Below are 22986 nucleotides of genomic sequence, written 5' to 3'. Positions count from 1 at the left end.
CATGGCTAGCACAGCACTGGCACAGAGCAATAGCTGTAAACACATTGGCTGAAGCAATGACAGGTAAAAGCCTTTGGGACTTCTTCTGTCAGATTAAGACAGTCTGAGAAACAGTTATCTTGCTCTGATGTCCTAGGACTGTTAGTAGCTCCGTCCATCCTTGCTGTCGCCACTCATATCTGCTCCCTTCTTGGTCACTCCATTCTTGACCACACCAAACTTTTACCACCTCCATCTGTCCTTTCCTCCTCCCCTGCAGGGACACATCACTGGCCTCACAGGAGTTATGGAGTTTCGGGAAGACAGCTCGAATCCTTACGTCCAGTTTGAAATCCTTGGCACAACCTATAGCGAGACCTTTGGCAAAGACATGCGCAAGGTAAGCCCTGAGATCCTCACGTCCTAGTCTTCTTGCTTCAGTGCCTCTGAAGACAGCAACAGCTGTAGTTAGTGCTTCCTGTTCCCAGCAAGGGCTAACTGACAGAGGAGGCCCTTCCCTGCTTCGCTATCAATGCTGATGTTTCTGAGAAATTCTGGGGAGGAGGTACAGCGAAGTTTCAGGCCGGACATGCTAACAGCACAAACCTGAATCCAGGAGGGGTTCCTGGGAACCATTTCCTGTTCTGTGGACTAGTAGGGGGCTGCCTGGGTACTAAAGGGGATGATAGGTTTTCCCAGAGTTGAGAAGACAGCCTAGCTTCTGAGACAAGTGTGAATTGTGGCTAAGGCTGGTGACAGAAGTTTTAGCCAGGGTGTCTGCTGGACAGGTGAAACAAAACCACCTAGAGTCCAATGGAGAGGGAAATGAGAGTCAGGAAAACAGGGTGACTCAAGGTATGGCTTGGCTTTTTTTATTTGATGTGTACCTGGTAGGCCAGGGGGATATTTCCAGTGGTACTGTGTCTTTCTTCTGATGGATGACCAAGATGTCATTATAATAGTCGAGGGCTTGGAATAGTGATTCAAAAACATCCCTCAGATATGATTTGGATGAACTTGGGTGGGGCTTATAATGGGTATGAAGGATGGGCAGAGGCTGCTAGTCAGTGTCTGCTCTGTTAAACTGCCTTTGAAGCTTTTCCAGAAATGTTCTGTGCAGGAGGACCATGTGCTTGTTGGGGCCAGAGATGGTAATACTTATGTGCAGGGACTCGGTTCTCTTGGGAAAGAATGAAAGCATTCATTGATCGGTTTACCCATGGTACAGGCTCATGTTAATCACGTATAACCTTTTCCATATTCTTTGTGTGTGTGTGGGATGTCTCCACCAGTGATATGCTTCAGAGATAAAGGATATCCTTGTCAATAATGAAGCCTTAACAGACCATGCATAAACTCTTATCAGAGAGGCCTGTAGCCAAGTTGGGAACAGTGCAGAAGTAGGCAAAGTTTAGATGATAATGATGCACTACTGCCTGGGTGGAGGACTTTGGTTTTGTTTCTAGAGGATCTGGGAAGAGGGTTGAATGTGTGGGGTAGTGAGGGATGAGGTCTACAGCACCGGAAATGGGCAGTGGCAGCACACACAGGACAACTGATGCTCTAGGGAAAGGCTACTGTGTCCTGGAGTCCCAGTATATATATATATATTATATATATATTATATATAATATATATATAATGTGCAGAATCGGGTCTTTCAACCATCCTGTACTGGAAGATGGAGTTATGAACTGGTCATATCAAGTCTAGGGGTGGCCAGTACATATGACTTGATGATATCTTAGAACCTAACAGTTTGCTTGTGGTGCCACCCAGAAGGTTAATGACTGTGCTGTGATACCCAGTAGAGTTAAAGTGTGATTGGCAATGTCAAAGAGGTTGAGGCTGGCTTATGATTTCTGTAAGGGATTGCTCAGAACTGTGACACTTGGTTGAGGGCTAGAACTGAGTGGTTGGTACTGGTCTGGGCCTAGACTATAAGAAAATTGTTTTCTGTTGAGATTTTCATCTGTTAAGAGGACAGAAGGAGAGGGGAGCTCATTCAGTCACTCCGCTGTGATTGTAGAGTATGGCAGTCTGCCGAAACCACCGTTCCCATCAGCACAGTGCATGGGTAGGTGTCATCCTTGAGTGCTCTCAGAGTTAGTACCTAAAGTCTTGTCTGTTAGTTCCTTCAGTATAGCTCACCCTATTCTTTGAGCTCAGCTCCAGCTCCCAGGTTCCCACAGTGTGTGAAATGTCGGCAGCGGGTCTTCTGCTTTCTCTTACTGTACTCAAGTCCCATGAACCCCATGCCTGTACCCTGCTGGCCACTCCAGGTCCTTAACGGGGAGGCATGATGTCCTTCACTCCGCATTTCAGGTGTCTGGGCCTTCAGTGTTGCTACGGCAACACTCCTCAAAAATCCTGAAGCCAGTGGGAGCTGGAGTTTCTTGGTTATAAGGAGCTTCAGAGCAGGAGGTCTAGATGTAATTGAGTTGGAAGGGAAGCTGATTTTCAAGTGGGATTTATTTTAAAATGTATTCTTTTGTCATTCTAAAACCCTGCCCTTAATAACTGCATATCCCAGTTGTTATCTGTCTGCCTAGCGGCTTAGCATCGGGAACGAGAAGCTATGTGGGAGGCAAGGAAGAGGATTTACTATAGCAAATGTTTGCTATTATGGCCCAGGGTACATGCAAGAGAGATGGGATGGGGTTCAGGATGAAGGGCGGAGAGCTGGTTAGGAGTGGGTGTCGGGGCGTACTGCAGCCTTTGAAGGTGGGGTAGGGCTCCAGTGCTCTGGCAGAAAATAATGGGAACGCAGAGTGACTTTAGGAATATGATGAAGAAGAGCGACACAGGGTCAGAATAACTGAGAGTGGGTGAAGATGTGAGGGTAGTTTTGGGGTGTTCTGAGCCACACCATGGCAATGTGAAGACTAGTCCAAGGAGCCCCATGGGCAGTGGTTGTCTGTGACCCTTTACTAGACATGGTCACCAGGAAAACCAACTGGGAAGATGGCTGGGTGCTGTTTGCAGGGTGAGGTTTGTGCTTTCCTGCCGAGATGATGCATACCACATATACTAAAATTAAAGAGCAGCTACAGCAAACGAAGGCCAACAAAAACCAAGAGTTTTTTGAAGATTGAAGCCGAGAGGAGTCATCTAAATTGGGGAACATAGAGATATTTTTCTTAAACTAAATACCTTGGAGAGACCCCTCTGGGAGAGTGAGTCACCCAGATGCTTTAGTTTAAGTGGCATCGGGAGACTGTGGATTACTCAGCCCCTGTATAGGAAGGAGTGGGTGATAGCCTTTCCCTGTAGGGTGCTGGACAAATACTGATTAAATTATCTAAACCAGAAAGAGCGTTCTCGTTGAGGGAGCACTGGATGGTAAAATCAAAAGTCTGTAAGATGGTTCACAGCCAGCCTGCTGTGAAGTACAGACAAACGTTAATCTTCTGTTACTGGGATTGGCCAGTGTCTGCCACTGGGGGCAGTGCTGTGGATATCATTCTATATAAATAAAACACCGATGGCCAGTGACCAGACAGGAAGTATAGGCGGGACAAGGAGAGAGGAGAATTGGGGAAACAGGAAGAAGGGGGGGAGACACTGCAGCCACCGCCAGGACAAGCAGCATGTAAAGACACTGGTAAGCCACCAGCCACGTGGCAAGGTATAGATTTATAAAAATGGGTTAATTTAAGATATAAGAATAGTTAGCAAGAAGCCTGCCACGGCCATATGGTTTATAAGTATTATAAGCATCTGAGTGATTATTTTATACGTGGATTGTGGGACTGCAGGGTTTGGTGGAACCTGGAGAGAAGCCCTCCAGCAACAGGGCAGTGTTTGCAAGAAGTCTCTTCCCATTGCTGTAGAGTCGGTTGGTTTGTTTGGAGGGTCTCCACTCTCCTTATTGGTGGCATGCTTTTTCCAGCCTCAGAACTGTTAAGAGCCCACAAATTTCTACTTGCTTTGATCCTCCTTGCCCAAACTAACAGAAATACCCAAAGGGCAGTCATTTATATAAGCTAGTCTGCACAAATGTCCTTAGGTTGTGGCATGAGCAGGACACATATATTAGAGACCAGCTACAGTAAAATTTCTCAAGATGGGAATATATGGAAATTGCTTGGCATAGAACAGGAGGGAGTGTGACAGAAGCATTGAACATATACTGTATGCAAGGGTGCATTGTAAATATGGTTCCTTATTGATGCCAAGTCCATTTGCTCTTTCTGGTCCCATCTCTCCTGAGTTTCAACAGCCCTTTTTCCATGCATGGCTCTTCCTCAGACTGAAGTTCAGGGAAGAATCCTCATCCTCAGGATTTGCCTGAAACAGAGGAGCAGTCAGCGTAATTCTCCTGCCCTGCTCTTAGCAGGGAGAGCGTTCCCATTTGGTTGGTCCATCAGCTTTAGCCATCTGAGATCATGCTTCTTTGAGTGCAGAACAGATAGCCACAGCTTCCTGCCTCATAGTTTTATGGACTGCAGCAGTTCATCACACAGAGTACCAAAAGCAGAGGCCAGATTTAGGCAGCAGCCCTAATCAAGTGTAGCTAGGATTACTGAATTCAGTATGCCAGGGCTGTGCCTAGCTCTTCTATGCCTAGAATCAGATATTTAAAAAGACAGGTATGAATTGCGTCTTAAGAACTTCATTTCTAAATGAAATTTTATATTGAGGGTTCTATTGGTATCTTGGTGGTGGTCAGTGGGAGATAGTAAACATGGATATCAGATTCTGCCCTTTGCCCCAAGCATGCTTTTCCTAGATTGTGACACCAGTTGAAACCCAGAGAATGATTTTCCATTACCAGATCACTGAGATTGCCTGCCGTTCTCCATCCTAATGACATTGGTGTGGGGGCCTTGTTTCCTTCTATTAACACAGGATCGCATGTGCAACAGGACTCTGGGAAATGTGCCCACTGCCTACAGGTGCTTTGAACTTCATTTCCCTGGGTGGCATCAACTTGATTCATTGGCTCAGTGGAGGGCGGTGAATTTCTTTGGGAGAAGGATGGGGAGGTAGGAGGAGCATCCACATAGCCTGTGGGATTTGCTTTAAGACTTATACACTAGGACTGAGGAGACCCTGGGGTAGCCTTAGAGAACTGGAGGAGAAAATTGAATGAGGACCAAGAAAGGTGGAGAAAGCATTTAGCTCAGTGGCATTCCAGCTTTTTCTCTAGGCTCGGAAGTCTAGTCAAGCGGGCTCTCACTGGCACATGAATATAGTAGACAACCACAGAGGACACATGTTGTAGTTGCAGTAGGCAAGGAGACTGGGTAGGGAGATCTGTGCCTTGTTTTGCAGGAACTTCTCTCTGTCCTTCACAGCTCCACAGTTTGATGCACACCTTTTTCTTTTATCTTTCTGAAAATTGAGGCCCACAGACTAGAAAATCTTAATGATATCTGTGACCATGCTGGTACTTGGAAGGCAGGGGGATGAGAGGGGAGGGAGAGAGAAAGAGGGAGGAGAGTGGAGAAAGGAAGGGGGGAGGGAGAGGAAGGAGAAAGGAGGAGATGATGGGAGGGGAGAGGAGAGGAGATCCTTCTTAAACATGAGGCAGTTCAGTTTTATGATTCTGTCCTAACTCTTCTACTCTGGTCTCTTCTCCCCCAAGCCAGCACATTAGGACACCACCATCCCTTCCTGCTGGCCTGGGCCCACTAACTTCAATTCCATCACTTAAACTTGGCTCAGCCTCTACATTCCAACAGCTACCCAGGGAGATGGGAAGTCTCTATCCTCCTTTATTGTTTGATGCCTCTGCTTTTATCTTCTTTGTCAACTCTGGTTCTTTAAAAAAGCTGGAGGTAGACAGGCGTCAAACAGTCCCACTGTGATGTGATGCCCCTTGGAGGACCTTGTGGCTACTGATAATTTACAGAGTAATAATTAACTGATCGTATAGCAATATTGCCGCGCCATAGGATCCCAGTTCTCCTGGGCTCCAAACGTCATTAGCATTTGTTCCCCATCAACCACACAGTGGTACAATCTATCCCTTATTCTCACAGTTTAGAAGTTCTGGGTTGTAAGGACAAGTTGAAATGGACTTAAGAGCCAGGCTAGTTCTGATGACAAGACAGACCTGCCTTGATCTGATGACTCCAGGGGCTGGTGACAGGAGTCTGCAAATGAGCACAGTAGAGGGGAGGCAGCTGTGTGCTGAGCTGGGGCTCCAGGGTCTAGACACATTGTGAAGAGTGTCTAGTAGCTGCTATCCTAGAGGCTTCAGGCTGTGTACAGAGAGAGGGGGGAGAAGAAGGAGGAGGAGGAGGGAGGAGGAGGAGGAGGAGAAGAAGAAGAAGAAGAAAAAGAAGAAGAAGAAGAAGAAGAAGAAGAAGAAGAAGAAGAAGAAGAAGAAGAAGAAGAAGAAGAAGAAGAAGAAGAAACAGCAGTAGCAGCAGCAAACTTCAGTCTATTAGACTTGCTATTCTTGCAGCCTGTTTCCCAAGTAAAATGTCAACTATTCTGAACCCGTGTGCAAGAACTGCTTTTGTCAGAGCAGTGACCCAAAGCAAACACTGCTGCTTCACCCCAATAAAGATGTAAGGAAAGGTGCAATTAAGTATTTCATTTTAAGTAACATTTCATCAGCAGGTGATCATTTAAGATAGAATGCTTTGAAAATACAGATAAATGAAATGAAGGATATAAAAGCCAACAATAATCTCTAAACTAGGAAATAAAGACCATTTGGATTTTTGGTGTAATTTGTGTGTGGGTTTTTTCCTCTCCCTCTAGATAGGTATACGGAAAGTGGTAGGTATATTTTACAAAATTGCTGTTTATTATATACACATTTTAATGTCTTGCCTTTCCCATTTAGTGGCTTATTGGGAATATTTTCTTATTTCTTCATCTGTTCTTTATAACTATGGTTTTTAAAAATTGAAATGTTTCTTTAAACTTGTGGTAGGCTATTATGAATTTAACTTTCCCATAGGATGTCTGTTAATGCATTATTACCAAGTTATTATAGGATGGTGTCATAACAAACATATGAAATACATGAGATTTTTCATTATATGTGTATTTGTTTCTTTTTATGTGTGTTTTAAGAAGGGAATTTACTAAACCAAGGATGGTGATTATTTTGATATACTTCATACATATTTTCAAATCGATTACAGAAAAGCTTAGTGATTTTCACATTCATTCATATAGAAATCTGTGTTTAATTCTATGTTCAAAAAATTCAGTGAGGCATTAAATGGCTGCTAATTTAATAGCAATATAAAGATGATGCCACTGAATTTTTATATTATGGTTAAAATATAATTATTGATCATTTATTTTTCACATTTTAAAAGTGATCTCTAAAATCCTTTGCTCATTTATATTGGGGAAGGAAACTTGTTAACTCATAAAAAAATCACCTCTCTTTAGAAGAGAATTGGTAGTTATTTGTGTCAGATATTTGTCTTAATAAATTGCTTTGGGGTTAAAAATATCTGTACATATAGACATTTAGAATTTTATGTGGTCAAATAGATTTCTTCATTTGAGTAGTTTTCTAAGTTTATAATTTTATCCAGTTCACAGAGATGATTCCATTTACCCAAACATTCCTCTACTAATTTTATAGTCTGATTTTCTTTTAAAAAATCAACTAGGGACAGGTTTGGAATGAACTGCGATGGTACTGCTCAGCATTCATAGTTTTTCACTATATATATATTTCTATACACACCACCTTATATACAATATATACTTGAATGACCAGCTTAGTCTGAGCTGTTCTAAGTTTGTGTATCTCCTCATTAGTTGATAATTTAATTTTTTATAGTCATTTCCTCTTCTTCCAGATTAAATTTATTTCATTTATTTACATTACGGGATGTGCATGTCTGTAGGTAACCAAATGGCCATGAACAGTGCCATGAACGGCAAGGCAGCCCTCCCCTCACATTAGAAGAGGCATGGGGCTAAGACAGCTTCAGATTTGCCCACTTCAGTGCTCAGATCAAGGTTCCAGTCTGCCCATCCTTCTGTTTGCCCATTCTCAGGACACTGTATTTATTTTCCTTAGAGTTTTGGCATGGCTGTTCCAGTTCCAAAGTCAGCAGCTCATGGCAGAAGGCTGTTGTCTGCCATAAGTCACTTTTGATGAGTGTGACATGCCTTCGCACTGTGGCCCTGGTGTGTGCTTCTCTATCATGATAATCTGGGGTGTACGAGGGTGTCTTCCAGCATTGCATGGGCACTGGGACTCTTCTGCTCCCATGCTCTGTGTTCTGCTTGCCCTTAGTGTGTGCTGCTTTCATAATGAGGACAAAGAGAACTCATTCTTTAGGAGATCTCTGGACAGAACACAGAAAAGTTGGGGCTGCTGTTATTTAACTGTGGACTTGTCTGATCTAGCTGTGGGTTGTAAGCCCTCACTTTGCTATTTGGAACCGTTTTACCCTGGTTTCTACATTTCATTACATTATTTTTCATATCTACTTTACAGAAAATCTTGGCAAAAAAAAAAGCTCTACACAGTATTTGCAAACAATTTTAAAGATGCATGTTGGAACAGCTCCCTTTTCATTCTGCTATTATACACTGACAGTCTCCTTTGAATTCTCCATGAGACCTCACAAAGGTTCTTATATTTCATCCCCACCCTGCATAAAACTAGGGTTGCTTAGTCATTTTTGCTGTGTTCTAATGAACTGATTTATGCTATCTTTCCTGCTGACCATTTCCTGGTTTTTGTTCTACTATTATTTTTAAAGCCATCATAGGAAGTACTCAATAATTTAGTTTTATGCTTGCATGTTTTAGAATGTGTTGTCTAGAGTAGAGCTGTGACTGAATCCTAGTGGCTTTTCTAATGAAAACAGAAGTATAAATGCTCACAGAAAAGTGCATACATCTTAAGTGCACCACAGTGGCCTTTAAGAACACAAACATGGCACTGTCACCAACACTCACAGCCAGACTCAGGATGCCTGCAGCACCCTGAGGGATCTTTTTCATGTCCCATTCTAGGTACTCCACCCACCACCGATGGCATTTTTACTTTCTGCTCTCCTTAGTTTTACAGTTAACATACTGTCAGATTCTCTGTGCTCTTGTAACTGACCTCCTTTGTGCAGTGTGTTTGTGAGAGCCATCATTACCATCCTTTGTAGTGTTGGATCATTCTCTTTTATTGTATTTAAAGGGGAAGTTTTATTACTGTTCAGATATAATGAGACCAACAAAACAGCACAAAAATGCTACATTATGAAGCTCTTTCTCATAGATCCCAAGAGGAGAGGGGATACATGACACTAAAGGGTCACATGGAGAAATACAGGTGTCTCTGAGGACAGTGAACATGGAAAGTTTACAATACTGTTTCAAGATATATGTTGGCTGATCTTGGTTCTTTGCTTTGCATTAACAATTATAAATAACATGTTCATTTTTCACAACAAATCTCTATTCATGACTAAGGTGTGTGCTAGAGGGTTTTATGTCAACTTGACACAAACTAAAGTCATCTGAGAGAATGGAACCTCAATTGATAAAATGCCTCCATAAGACTGAGCTGTAGGCCAGCCTGTAAGATGTTCTCTTAATTAGTGATTGATGGGGGAGGGCCCAGTGCATTGTGAGTGGTTCCACCCCTGGGCTGGTAGTCCTGGGTTCCATCAGAAAGCAGGCTGAACAAGCCATGAGGACCACACTAAGCAGCACCCCTCCATGGCCTCTGCATCAGTTCCTGACTCCAGCTTCCTGCCATTTTAGTTCCTTTCCTGACTTCCTTCAATGATGGACAGTGATGTGGAAGTGTAAACCAAGTAAATCCTTTCCTCCCTTTTGTCTTTTAGTCACGATGTTTCTTAGCAGCAAGAGAAACCCTGACCAAGACAGGTTGCACTCACTCTTGATCAGTGTAGGAGGCATTAACATCTTGCCAATGCAGAGCAGTAATAAAGGAATGGCTATAGTATACCCCTCAGTTTATTTACAGCCTTTTAAATTTCACCCTGGGAACTGCAGCTTTCATGGAAAAGACCTAGATAACTTTTGTTTGATTTATTACTAGATCTTGATGCTTATCAGGTACATTATATGTAGCAAATATTCAAAATTATTTTCTACTAACTATATGTGAGCAGAAATTAATTTGGTTTCACGTATTCACTTTGTTTCTGGTACCCTATGTTTGTTGATTTACACTAAAAAAAATTGCCCGTATATCCTTTGGATTCTCTAAATACACCATCATGTTGCTTATTAATAAGATTGTCTTCTTTGTGGTCGTTAACGGCTTTTATCAGTTTCTCCTGCCTTATTGTACTTAGTTCAAGTTGAACAGATGGATATCATTTTTCTATTCTTTTTTTATATATATATATATTTTATTTTACAATATCATTCAGTTCTACATGTCAGCCATGGGTTCCCCTATTCTCCCCCCTCCCATCCCCTTCCCTTACCCCCAACTTACCCCCCATTCCCACCTCCTCCAGGACAAGTCCTCCCCCGAGGACTGCGATCAACCTGGTAGACTCAGTCCAGGCAGGTCCAGTCCCTTCCTCCCAGACTGAGCCAAGTGTCCCTTCATAAGCTCCAGGTTTCAAACAACCGACTCATGCAATGAGCACGGGACTTGGTCCCACTGCCTAGTTGCCTCCCAAACTGATCAAGCCAATCAGCTGTCTCACCTATTCAGAGGGCCTGATCCAGCTGGGGGCCCCTCAGCCTTTGGTTCATAGTTCATGTGTTTCCATTCATTTGGCTATTTTTTTTCAATAATTGAGTAAAACTGAAATTTATTATAAGCCACAGTCGTCCTAGGGACCTCCATGCTATATATATAGCCTCTATGGTTCTATGGGTTGTGGTCTGATTGTTCTTTATTTTATATCTAGAATTCACCTATGAGTGAGTACATACCATGACTGTCTTTCTGGGTTTGGGTTACCTCACTCAGGATGATTTTTTCTAGTTCCATCCATTTGTCTGCAAATTTCATGCTTTCATTGTTTTTCTCTGCTGAGTAGTACTCCATTGTGTATATGTACCAATTTTTCTATTCTTAACGTTAGAGGTTTGTAGTTGGAAGTTTTCCTGTGTCCCACCTGGTCCCCCAATTGCTTGGACCCAAATAACACACAGAGGCTAATATTTCTTACAAACTGTATGGCCTAATGGCTCAGGCTTCTCACTTGTGCTAGCTCTTACAACTTAAATCAGGCCATTTCTATTAATCTATGCATTGCCACATGGCTTCGTGGCTTACAGATACTTTCTCATCTTGGTTCTCCTGGTGGCCACTGAAGTGTCTGCCCCACTCTTCTTTCTTCTCCTTTCTCTCCACTTCGAATGCACCTCCTAACCTTATTCTGCCTCGCCATTGTCCAAACAGCTTTGTTTATCAACCAATCAGAGCAACAAGCTGATTGTCCAAACATTTTTTTTTAATCAACCAGTCAGAGCAACACATATTCACAGTGTACAGAAAGATATTCCACAGCAGAGGTTAGCTTTAAGTAACTTTTATAAGTAATTTAATAAGTTCTGAAAACATGTTTATTGTTTGAATTTCATGCACACATATGTAAATGTAATGTGTTTTGATCATATCCATCCCCATTCCCTCCATTCCAATCCCACCTCTGTTTTACCCAATAGCTTCCTCTTGCAGCTTTATGTACTCTTTAACTATGAGACTGTCCTCAAACTTAGTGTTGCCTGTACATGCATGGGTATGGGATCATAGCCTCTCGGGGTCCCATCCTTAAAGAAAACTGGCTCTCCCTTACCTAGCAGCCATAAATTGCAAATACCTGTAAGCTAGGGATGGGACTTCATGAGTCCCTCCCCAACCCATGCTGGGAGTTTGACGGTCCTGATTTGGCAAACGTCTTGTACATCATTCATGTGTGCAACGTCACTGTCGTGTCTGGCAAATACTGTTTCTATGCGGTTGTCTACTACTGCTGCCTCTTCCAACCTTTTCGCCATCTTCTGCAGTGGTCTCGGAGCCTTGGGTGGCAGGGGTGTGTTATAGATGCCCCCGTTAGTCTCTTATTTTCTGCAAACTGATAAGTTGTGAGGCTCTGTGTTAGCACCATCTTCTGCAAAAGAAGCTTCTCCGATGAGGCATTGAGAGAGACACTCATCTATGGGCATAAAGATAAAATCTTCATATTATATCTATTACATAATTTTGTTGGCATTCATTCTTTCAGATAAAGAATAGTCCCTTAGATTCCAATTTTCTCATTATTTTAAAATTTAAGATTATTACATTTGACCAAAGACAATTTTAGTCTATCAAGGTGATTATATAATTATGAACTTTTTTATTCTTACTTTTCCCTGGTAGCATGATAAATTATGTTGACTAATTTTTTTTTGATGCGGCTTACTTATCTTTTTTGCATCAGGCATGCCACACTACTTTGATGATTTAAAACAGGCTTTAGTATTTGCTGAGACTATTATACTCTAATTTCTTTTCTATTTCAGAATATTGCTTGAACTTTTGTTTTTAGGTTAGTATAGATTCACATGCAGCCATAATTAGTAATAGTTTGGAACACTATTGTTCAATGTCAGAATAAATGTATCAGCAGGAATACAACCCATGGATATGATTCAGATCTACATTGTCCTAGTGTCATGTGTGTTTGTGTGTATTCTTGCATAATTTTATTCTATGCAGTTGATGTGTTCACTACCACAATCAAGACAGAATATTTCTCTTATCATTATGATCCCTCCCATTGTTTATTCATTTACACACCTTTCTTCATGTGCCTCTGCCCTGGGCACTTCTAACAATGGACACACCTTCACTCTCCATCTCTAAACTTTTGTAATTTAAAAAGAAGTTACAAAAATTGAATCATAGAGTATTATAATTAAAATTCTGTTACTAGCTTTTGTTCATTCAGCATACTTTCCTAGAGATTCATCCCATTTGCTTCATTCATCAATGGTTCCATCATTTTGCTGTCCAGTGCTTTTCAGGGAGTTAATGGCCCACTGTTTGTTTAACCTTTAACCTATCAAGCGTAGAGGATGCCTAAATTCTTTGTAATGTTCGGCTCTTCAGAATGAAGCTGTAATGAAGCTTAGTGTGCAGGTTGTCTAGGATAAATGCCTAAGAGGATGCGACTGCAGTGTCGTCACATGGTAACTGTGTGCTTAGTGCTATGAGAACAACTGTTCTTCTGCCTGACTACCCTTCCATACACCAGTGATGCAATGTGGCACTGAGAACCTCTCAGCCTCAGCAGCCTTTGGTGTTACCATATTTTTTTAGCTTATAATGATGAAGAGACATCTTGCTGTGATTTTGATTTAATTTTTGTGTCCATAATGATCAGAATAATGTGCTTGTTTATCATCTGCATAACTCCTACAGTTAAATGTCTGTCTAATTATTTTGTCTATTTTTCTAAGTTGCATGACTTACCTTGTACTATTGAGTTTTGAGAGTTCTTTACATATTCCAGATACTAATCTTTTATTGACTGTATGGCTTGCAAATATTTATCATATTTTCTGTCTTTGCATTTTCAGTTAAGGATCTTTGTATAAAACTGAAATTTGGATTTTGATGAAATGTAACTTTTCAAATTTTTCCTGTTAGAGTTCATACTTTTGGTGTCATCCTAAGAATTTTTTTGTTTTTGTTTTTTGAGGCAGGGTTTCTTAATGTAGCCCTGGCTATCCTGGACTCATTTTGTAGACCAGGCTGGCATTGAACTCACAGAGATCTGGCCTGTGTCTGTCTCCTGAGTGCTGAGATTAAAGGCATGTGCCACTATATCTGGCATCGTAAGTATTATTTGCTTATTCTTATAATCCAAAGATGCTTTTCCCTTAAGTTTTATAAGTATATTCACATTGTATGTATATAATTATCCCTATCCATCCATCCATCCATCCATCCATCCATTTATCATTTAAACTTTGACTCGACAGGCCTTGGGATAGAGTGGGGTTGGTAGCCAGAGGTTTCTACATAGCTTTCTGTAGTTCTCAAGGGAGAGGAATGGGGTGAAGTTAACTATAAGACTGTGGGGTGTTTACCCACCACCCCCACAGTTCCCCAGAGTTTTCTTGAGTATGAACAGCAGGAAATATTAGATAGAAGGATTTATTGCAGAGAATCTTGCGGAGATAAACAGAAAATAAAGGATAGCCTCGAGAGGGCCTGGAACCTATTCCACGGACCCCGACTGTCTCTGCCCCAGGGTTTTTTATAGAGATGCCAAGGGGTGGAGCAAAAGACCTCCTCCCCCAGCACAGCCAAGTGCAGACCATCTCAGACACCTGCACTCAGGCCCGTGGTCCTAATCATCCTCCATGTGGACCTGCTGGGTAAAGCCACAAGGAACCCGAGAATGGGCTCCCACATAAGACTGTCCTCAACCTGTACCTGGAGGTGAAAATGGTCTTTTGTCAAATACCAGTAGCTACTGAAAAAGCCTTACCTGGCCGGTAGATCATCAGTTGTAAAGGAGTTATATACACCGTGCTAATGCTGCTACCGACTTTGAGCTACATTTCAAGTTGTGAAATTTAGGTTGAGGTTTTTGTTTTGTTAGTGTTTTCATCATCTTGTGTTTTAAAGGCTACTCCATCCACCACTGAAGTGCCTTCAGATTCTCCCACCATCATTAGGGATGTTTGTGTGTGTTTACTTTTGGGTCTTGCAGTCTGCTTCACTGTCAATATGCCTGAGTGTCTGCCAATATCACTGTGTCTCAATTACTGCAGCTTTTGTCCATTATTGGGTCACATTTGCCATAGTGAGGAATTCTGTTCAAAGTCCCTGAGATATAATCAGGCTTTAATTTTCCTTAACTGTACTGTATTGGTCTATTTTCTGTATTCAGTGAGTACTAGAGTCATAAATTATGTTTAAAGCATTCATGTGTCTCTAATCTCATGGAACATGCTATGTAGAATCTCTCTTGTTTTATTTAATTTTTTTTTCATTTTACTTAACAGCCCCAGTTTCTCCTCCCTTCCCTCCTTCTGTCCCCCCTCCTCCCCCACATCCTACCCTTTCCATCCACTCCTCAGAGGAGAATAAGCCCTCCCATGGGGAGTCAACAAAATCTGGCATACCAAGTTGAGGCAAGACCAAGCTCCTTCCCCCAGCATCAAGGCTGAGCTAGGCATCCCACCATAGGGAATGGGCTCCAGAAAGCCAGCTCATACACCAAGGATAGATCCTGGTTCCACTGCCAGGGGGCCCTTAAACAGACCAAGCTGCACAACTGTCTCCCACATATAGAGGGCCTAGTTTGGTCCCATGCAGGTTCCCCAGCTGTAGGTCCAGAGTCCTCGAGCTCCCACTAGATGGGGTCAGCTGTCTCTGTGGGTTCCCCCCATCATGATCTTGACCCCCTACCCTGATCATATGATCCTTCCTCCCAGTGCTTGGCTGTGGATCACTACATTTGCTTCCATCAGTTACTGGATGTAGGTTCTATGATGACAATTAGGGTATTCACCAATCTGATTACCAGGGTAGACCAGTTCTGTGGTGATATTGTGTTCCCCAAAATATTGTGCAGCCTAATAAACTTATCTGGGGTCAGAGAACAGAACAACCACTAGATATAGAGGCCAGAAAATGGTGATACACACACCTTAAATCCTAGCATTCCAGAGGCAGAGATCTGTCTGGATCTCTGTGAGTTCAAAGCCACACTGGAAATAGCCAGGCGTGGTAACAAGAACCTTTACGATTCATGCTACACAGTTCAGGCACCCTGACCACTATTGCTAGTAGTCTAGTCTGGAGTTGTGGGTTCCTGAGAATTTCCATAGCTCCAGTTTCTCCTTTACCCCATAATGTCTCTCTCTATCAAGATATCTCTTTCATTGCTCTCTCACTCCATCCCTCCCCCAGCTCCACCCACTGTTCCCTCATGTTTTTATCCCCCATCCTTTCCCCCATTACCTTCCTCATCCCCAGTTTACTCATGAGGATCTCCTCTGTTTTCCCTTTCCATGGTGATCCGTACATCTCTCTTAGGGTTCTCCTTGTTTCCTAGCTTCTCTGGAACTGTGGGTTGTAGTTTGATTATCCTTTGCTTTATATCTAGTATCCACTTATGAGTGAGTACATACAATGTTTGTCTTTCTGAGTCTGGATTATCTCATTCAAGATGATATTTTCTAGTTCCATCCATTTGCCTGCACATTTCATGATGTCATTGTTTTTTACAGCTGAGTAGTACTCCATTGTGTATATGCACCACATTTTCCTCATCCATTCTTTGGTTGAGGAGCATCTAGGTTGTTTCCAGGTTCTGGTAACTGATCTCTCCCAGGTGTGTTTACCTGCTGAGCCATCTCACCCTTTTATGATGTTTTGAAGATTTTTCTTTTTGTTTTACTTTTTTATTCTATTATTTCTCCATTTTATGTTTTAATACTTTCTACTTTTTTGGTTATTACCTTTTAGTTTTTGACCATTTTGGGTTTGCTTTGTTTTCCCTTTTCCTGATTTCTTGAAATAGAATCTTCAATTATTTGAGACAGATGGCATTTTGTAATGTAAGCTTTCAAGGCTATGTATTTCCCTACACCAGAACAATTTTAAGCTGCATTCTATTCATCTTAATATGCTTTATTTCATTTGCATTCAATTCTATGCATTCTATAAATTTCCTTTGAGACTTCCTGTCTGGCACATGGATTACTTAGAAGTGTAATGTTAATTTTCACATGCCTAAGGGATTTCCATCTCTTCTTTGTAGTATTGAATCCTTTTCAGATTCTATTATGATATAAGAGCCTAACCTGTACGATATCAATTCTTCAAAATTTGTTGAATTACTTTAATGGTCCAGGATGTGGCATATTTGGTGAATATTCAATAAGCACTTGAAAAAGCATATGTTCACCTGATATTTGTGGGTGTTCTGCCTATGTGGTTAGACGGCATTTACTGGCTGAACTGTTGAGAATGTAAATACCCTGTTACTTCTTTCTCTACGATACTATAATGGGGTTGTTGAACTCCTTACCCACACTTCATGAATTATTTTCCCTCAGCTCTATCAGTTTCTGCTTCACGGATTTTGAGGATCTGTTATTGATGCATACATATATAGTCTCATCAGATCATTAGGTCTTCCTTGTGGATCTTTCCTTTTAAGCTTATGTAACATTCTTCTTTATTTCTGGTGATTTTCTTTATCTGGTACCACTCTAGATACTTCTCCTTTAAAAATTAATTTCATATGATCTGTCTTCATATTATTTGACTTTAAAACATCCTTGTCATTGTCTTTAGAGTGGGTTTCTTGTGAGCAGCATATAGTTGAATAATTTATTAAATTTAATCTGATAATGTATGCATTTATTGGTGTATTTATATCATTAAAAATTAAAATGATTGATCTGTTGAAATGGCTCAGTGGATCAAAGTCCATGCCACCAAATCCTGATGACCTGAGTTCAATTCCTGGAACCCACATGGTGAAACTCTTGTGAACTGTCCTCTGATCTCTACAGGCACAGCTTGTCACGAGTGCTCATCCCCAATACATATGAACATGCATGCATACATATATACATGCACATACACAAACATATGTATGGGCATACATATTTAAATATAATAATTTTTTTTTTTTTTGGTTTTTCAAGACAGGGTTTCTCTGTAGCTTTGCGCCTTTCCTGGAACTCACTTGGTAGCCCAGGCTGGCCTCGAACTCACAGAGATCCACCTGCCTCTGCCTCCTGAGTGCTGGGATTAAAGGCGTGCGCCACCACCGCCCGGCAAAATATAATAAATTTTTTAAAGCTTTTTTAATGATTATAATGGGAAAACCAATTCGGAGGCTCATCCCTGGAGAAAACTGATTCTCTGTCTATCAGCAGCCATTGATTACCATTTAGGCTGAGGCCTGACTTGGCTGGCCTACTGCTCTTGTCATTGTGCAGGTCTTGTTTGGGCAACCACATTGTTGAGATTCCATGGATGCAGCTTCCTTGTTATCTTGAGAAGAAACTCCTTCAGAGCAGCAACCTCATCTTCTGGTCCTCACAGTCTTTCCACAGCTCTTCCATGATTTGCCCTGAGTCATAGGTGTAAGGGTTGCATTGTAGATGAATCAACTGGTGTTGGGCATCCCATGGTCAGTTATTCTCAGCATTTAAAAAATTTTTATATAGTTTCCCCCTTCCCTATCCTCCTTCCAATCCCTTCCCTCTTCCCGCTTTCCAACTCATGCCCTACTTTCTCTCTCTCAAATTGATAGCCTTTGTTTTGATTAGCATTGTTACATATATTTATGCATTAATATATAACTATAGGCTGCTGAGTCCTTTAGTGTTGCTTATGTGTATATAATTGTAAGGTTGACCAGTTGGCTATAGGGAAACAATCAGCAGCGTTATCTTTGAGAAAGACTAATTCTCCTGCAGTTCATTGGCTGCAGTTCTTTGTCTAGGGGTGGGGCACAATTGGATTTCCCCCTCCATATATGCATGTCTTATGGTGGTATTATTGTTTGGGACTTATTTAGGTAGCCATATCATTGAGATATCATGTGTATAGCTTTTCTGTCACTTCTAGGAGACAGACTCTCACAGCTATTTCTTGGTCCTTTGGCTCTTACAGTCTTTCTGCCCCTGATTCCATGATGTTCCTAGAGCCTTAGATTCAGGAGTTATGCTATAGATCTATCTGTTATGTCTAGGCACCACATGATCCTTGTGGGATGAAAAACCACCAAAGGTGGTCTCCAATTCTTTTCACTCTGTTGGTTATTTTGTCATACAGAGCTTTGAAAAGAAACATTTGCTGATTTCACTGTCATTTCCTGAGCTATTGGAATCCTATTAATAAAGTCATTATCTCTTTTTAGAGTTTAAAGTGTTTCCTTTATAGTTTCCTCTAGATCAGTGATTCTCAACCTTCCTAATGCTGTGACTCATTATTATAGTTCTTCATGTTGTGGTGATCCCCAACCATAAAATTATTTCATTGCTACCACGTAACTGTAATTTTCTACTGCTATGAATCATAATATATATGATATGTAGGATATCTATATATGTGACCCCCAAAGAGGTCCCAACCCACAGGTACCGCTTAGTATCGTTAGTATTCAGTCCACATTCTCTGTTTTATTTTGTGTCCAGTTGTTCCTTACTCTTTAACTTCTGATTCACCAGATTTTTGTTGTTGTTGAATATTTTCTTGCTGTTTTCTGATGATTCATATTTTAAAATTAGTTCTTTTCCCACATCTTTTATCTTATTCATACAAACTTTCACAGACTTTTTAATTATTCACAGGATTGTGAATAACTCAGATTAAAATATACATTTTTATTCATTATAATTAAATGCCATTTCCCCCGTCATGACTAATGTTTCCAACATTAACCTCTTTTAAACCCCAACTCTTTAGACTTATGGTTAAATTGTACATTTATTTTAAAATCCATAATATATTGTTATTGTATTTAACTATCATTATTCAGTTACTATTTAATTATGCTGTCCTAGATATTCACTCTTCAATCATTCTTACTCCTTCCTCTACATCATCCAAGTATGAGCTACAGAAATTATACCTGAAAATACAGTCTTCTTTTTCCTTTCTTCCTCTTTTCATCTGGTATCACTACTGGAGAACTGCCTCCAGGGTTTCTTCCAATTCAGGTCTACTCTTCAGTGCAACAGCTTCTCCTTGTTGTGGTCTTTCTGAATGGATCTGTATTCCACACTCATTGGTGAAGACTGTTTTCACTGGGTATAGAATTCTTAGTTGATATTTTCCTTCCCTCATTTTAAATGTGTTGTTGTATTTTCTGTGATCCTACTATCTCTGGTGCTTTCCACTGATTGTTTCTCATTTGAAAGTAAGTTATGTCTCCCTGTCTGGATGCTATTACATTTTCAGTAATAGTGCAATATCTAGGTAAAGTTTTGCTTCATTTTCCAGCAATAAGATTAATGGAATTATTCAATTCTTTATATTTAAATTAATTATTAGTTTTGCACAATTTTCAGCCTCAATGCATTGCTTTTTGTGCAGTCTTTCTCCTCTCTCAAAAACTCTGGTTGCAGCTACAACATCTATTCATGACCCCAGGTTGATGTTTTCCTCTTTTTCTTTGTTTTAAGTCAACACATGCCATTTATTTTCTATTTCTGTTAACTTTATTCTTATATTTTAATTATATTCCAGTTATCTCGTAAATTATCCACATTTTTTAAATAATTTTCTTGAACAGAATAACATGTAATTTATAAACTTATTTGGAGAATATTTTGCCATTTTCCATGGTATATTTCAATGACATTTGGCAACTGTATAGAGTCATAACTGGGACAAAAGTCTCACACACATACATAAACATGTGTGAGTACACATATATATTCATACATATATGTAGCAAGGGAATGTCTCATTACAATCAATATTTCAAATCTTAGAATCCCTTCAAAAATCTACCTGCCCATCTTTCTACTTCACACATTCATTCTCAATCAACTACCCATTTGCTTTTTACTCTAACAAGTTAATTTGATTTTTAGAATTTTATAGATTCATATCTTCTCTTTTGTTCGTTTACCCAGATTGAGAATTTTGTGGTCATTTATGCCATTCCCTTTTGTTGTAGATTGTTGCCTTCTGTTCCTTACAGGGAAAAACCACAATTTAGTTATCTGTTTATCTGTTAATGGATATTTGTGTTGTATTTAGATTTTTACTACATTCAATAAAACTGCTACACATATTTGTGTAAAAAGGCTTTGTGTGGACATAGATTTTACTTATCTTTGTAAGTATCAAAGAGAAAGAATGGCTGGGTCATATGGCAGGTTGATGTTTAGTTGTAAAGAAAATTCCAATCTATTTTTCATTCTGATTGTTGTATTTTCAGTTTCCCCAAGCAGTTTAATAGAATTTCAGTTTTTATGCATCCTTGCCTACACTTGGCATAGACAAGCTTAAAATTTCTAACCATTTAATTGCTATATAGAGTTATGTCACTGTGGTTTTTATAGTATGTTTAAAAATAATTTCATTTTTTCTCAGAAGAGTTGCAAAGACAGCACAGAACATTACTCTATACAGTTCCCTCAACTTGCTCAAATGTTAGCATTTTACATGACAGATATGTCAAAACCAAGAAATTAACTTCAGAACAATGCTACTGACTATGGACTTTATTCTGATTTTGTCTCTGTGCATAGTAATGTTCTTTTTCTGTTTCTGTATCATTTTTAGGAAGCCACATAGTATCTAGTTATTGTGATTCTCTGGTCTCTACCATCTAGGACCTTTATCAGTTTTTCCTTGTTTTATACCCCCAATTTCTTTAAAGAGGAGTAATCAAGTGTTTGCAGAAAAGCTGAAACAGTATTTCCAGCCCTCTGCATTTTGAATCTGAGATTTTTTTGTTTGAGTAGATGGGAGCTGTATGTTTATGGGAAGAGCTCCAGGGAGGTGAAGTTCTCTTCTCAGTGTATCTTATCCACGGCTGGATGTCTGATACCCATGTTTCAGTGGTGATGTTAACCTTGATCCCTTTCTAAGATGATGTCTAAGGCTTCTCCAGTGTAATAAAAAAAACTGTTTTCTTTTATATGCATTATTCATTAGAATCAAATCTATGTCTAGACCATGCCTGAAGGGAATTAATATTTATCCTTATGTGTTAGTAGTATAAAAAGATTGTAGCTATATGGTGCAATCATTGCACTAATTAGTAACAGTCTAGGGGACTAGGAGAATATACTTTGCAACTATACAAAAATTCTGTTTGCCCTGAAATTTTTTCCCAACGATTTTTAGCATTTGTCTGTGTGTTCTGCCTGAAGCATTTACCATGGCAATGCTTCAAGGTTCTTTTATATTTCTTTGATTCCTCTTACATTACTTAATATTCTTGTATAAAGAGGATTTTTTTTTCCTTTTTCCATGTGCTTTTATAACCTTCTATCCCCTTTGAAAACTTCTTGGTTTTCTTATGCTTAAAGACTCTGAGTATATCTTGGATTTTCCTTGCCTCTGACATAGACTTCGACATTTCTCACAGAATCCAGGTCTATCTATCTATCTATCTATCTATCTATCTATCTATCTATCTATCTATCTATCTATCTATTTATTTATTTTGAGGACTTGTATTTGGAAACTAAGATCTTAGTGATGGATATGTCTGTTGTTGATGAGATATCAATGCTTCCAAGATCTTTTAGTGGACAGAGTAAGGAATTACACATGTGTATGTTATTCCAGGTAAATTCAGAGATGTATATTTCTGTATCTACTTTTATCTGTCATCTGTCTGTCTGTCTGTCTAAGTCTCTCTAATAGCTATTATCTAATTATCTGCCTGTCCATTTTTATTTGTCTTCATCCTCTGTGTATGCTTGTGTGAATGTGCACAAATAGATGCAAATACACACATATATGCATGCATAAATAATTGTGGTTTTTAAGTCAATGACGTAGTACTCATTTTAGCCTTCTCTCCTTGTTTATTTGTTATTTCTTTCTCTAACAGTTGAATCTGGTTCTCCTTGCCTGCAAATTATTACTTGGGAAACCCTTGAATATATGTAGTGTCAGATTCCTAATAGGCTTGTGAGAGACAAATTGGCCAACTAAAGAACAGTGTTTAACTATAGTTCTTTTCATATTTAGCCTCACAGAATCCAAGCAAAACACCATTTCCCAAAGCCACTTAGGTCAACTCCCTTTCCCCTCACTGTCTTCAGTGAGGTTGTGCCTTACATTTGTAATGGAATTACATTTGTGTTTTCACAGTCCATTTTCCATCCTGGGATCTGCTGACATTCTGACATTAATTTTGGTTAAATTATAAAGTAAAGCTTACAGCCTGTGGTATATAGTTCTATGTGTTTGATGAATGCACAATGTTGCATATCAAACAACAGAAAAATTTCAATGCTTTAAAAATGGCCAAATGCTTTCTTTCTACATTTGACCCTCTAATCTCTCAACTCTCTAGCAGTTCAGTGTCTTGTCCCTACAGTTTTGATGTTTCCAGAACTTCACATAAATGAGTTATACAGTTTGTAGCC

General features: G+C 40.0%; 1 protein-coding gene across 3 annotated transcripts in view; it reads left to right on the top strand.

Moving 5' to 3' along the window:
* Grid1 (glutamate ionotropic receptor delta type subunit 1) overlaps nt 1-22986 on the top strand; it is a 714577-nt gene that overhangs the window by 483603 nt on the left and 207988 nt on the right. For all 3 annotated transcript variants that reach the window (XM_028878315.1, XM_028878314.1, XM_028878316.1), the window contains one exon: nt 260-379. In XM_028878315.1, the coding sequence (XP_028734148.1) occupies nt 260-379 (120 nt within the window). The remainder of the gene's footprint in view (nt 1-259; nt 380-22986) is intronic.

The sequence above is a fragment of the Peromyscus leucopus genome, chromosome 9 (genome assembly GCF_004664715.2).
Source record: "Peromyscus leucopus breed LL Stock chromosome 9, UCI_PerLeu_2.1, whole genome shotgun sequence".
NCBI lineage: Eukaryota > Metazoa > Chordata > Mammalia > Rodentia > Cricetidae > Peromyscus > Peromyscus leucopus.
The sequence above is the reverse complement of the archived record's forward strand: the minus strand, read 5'-3'. Positions and strand labels throughout refer to the sequence as shown.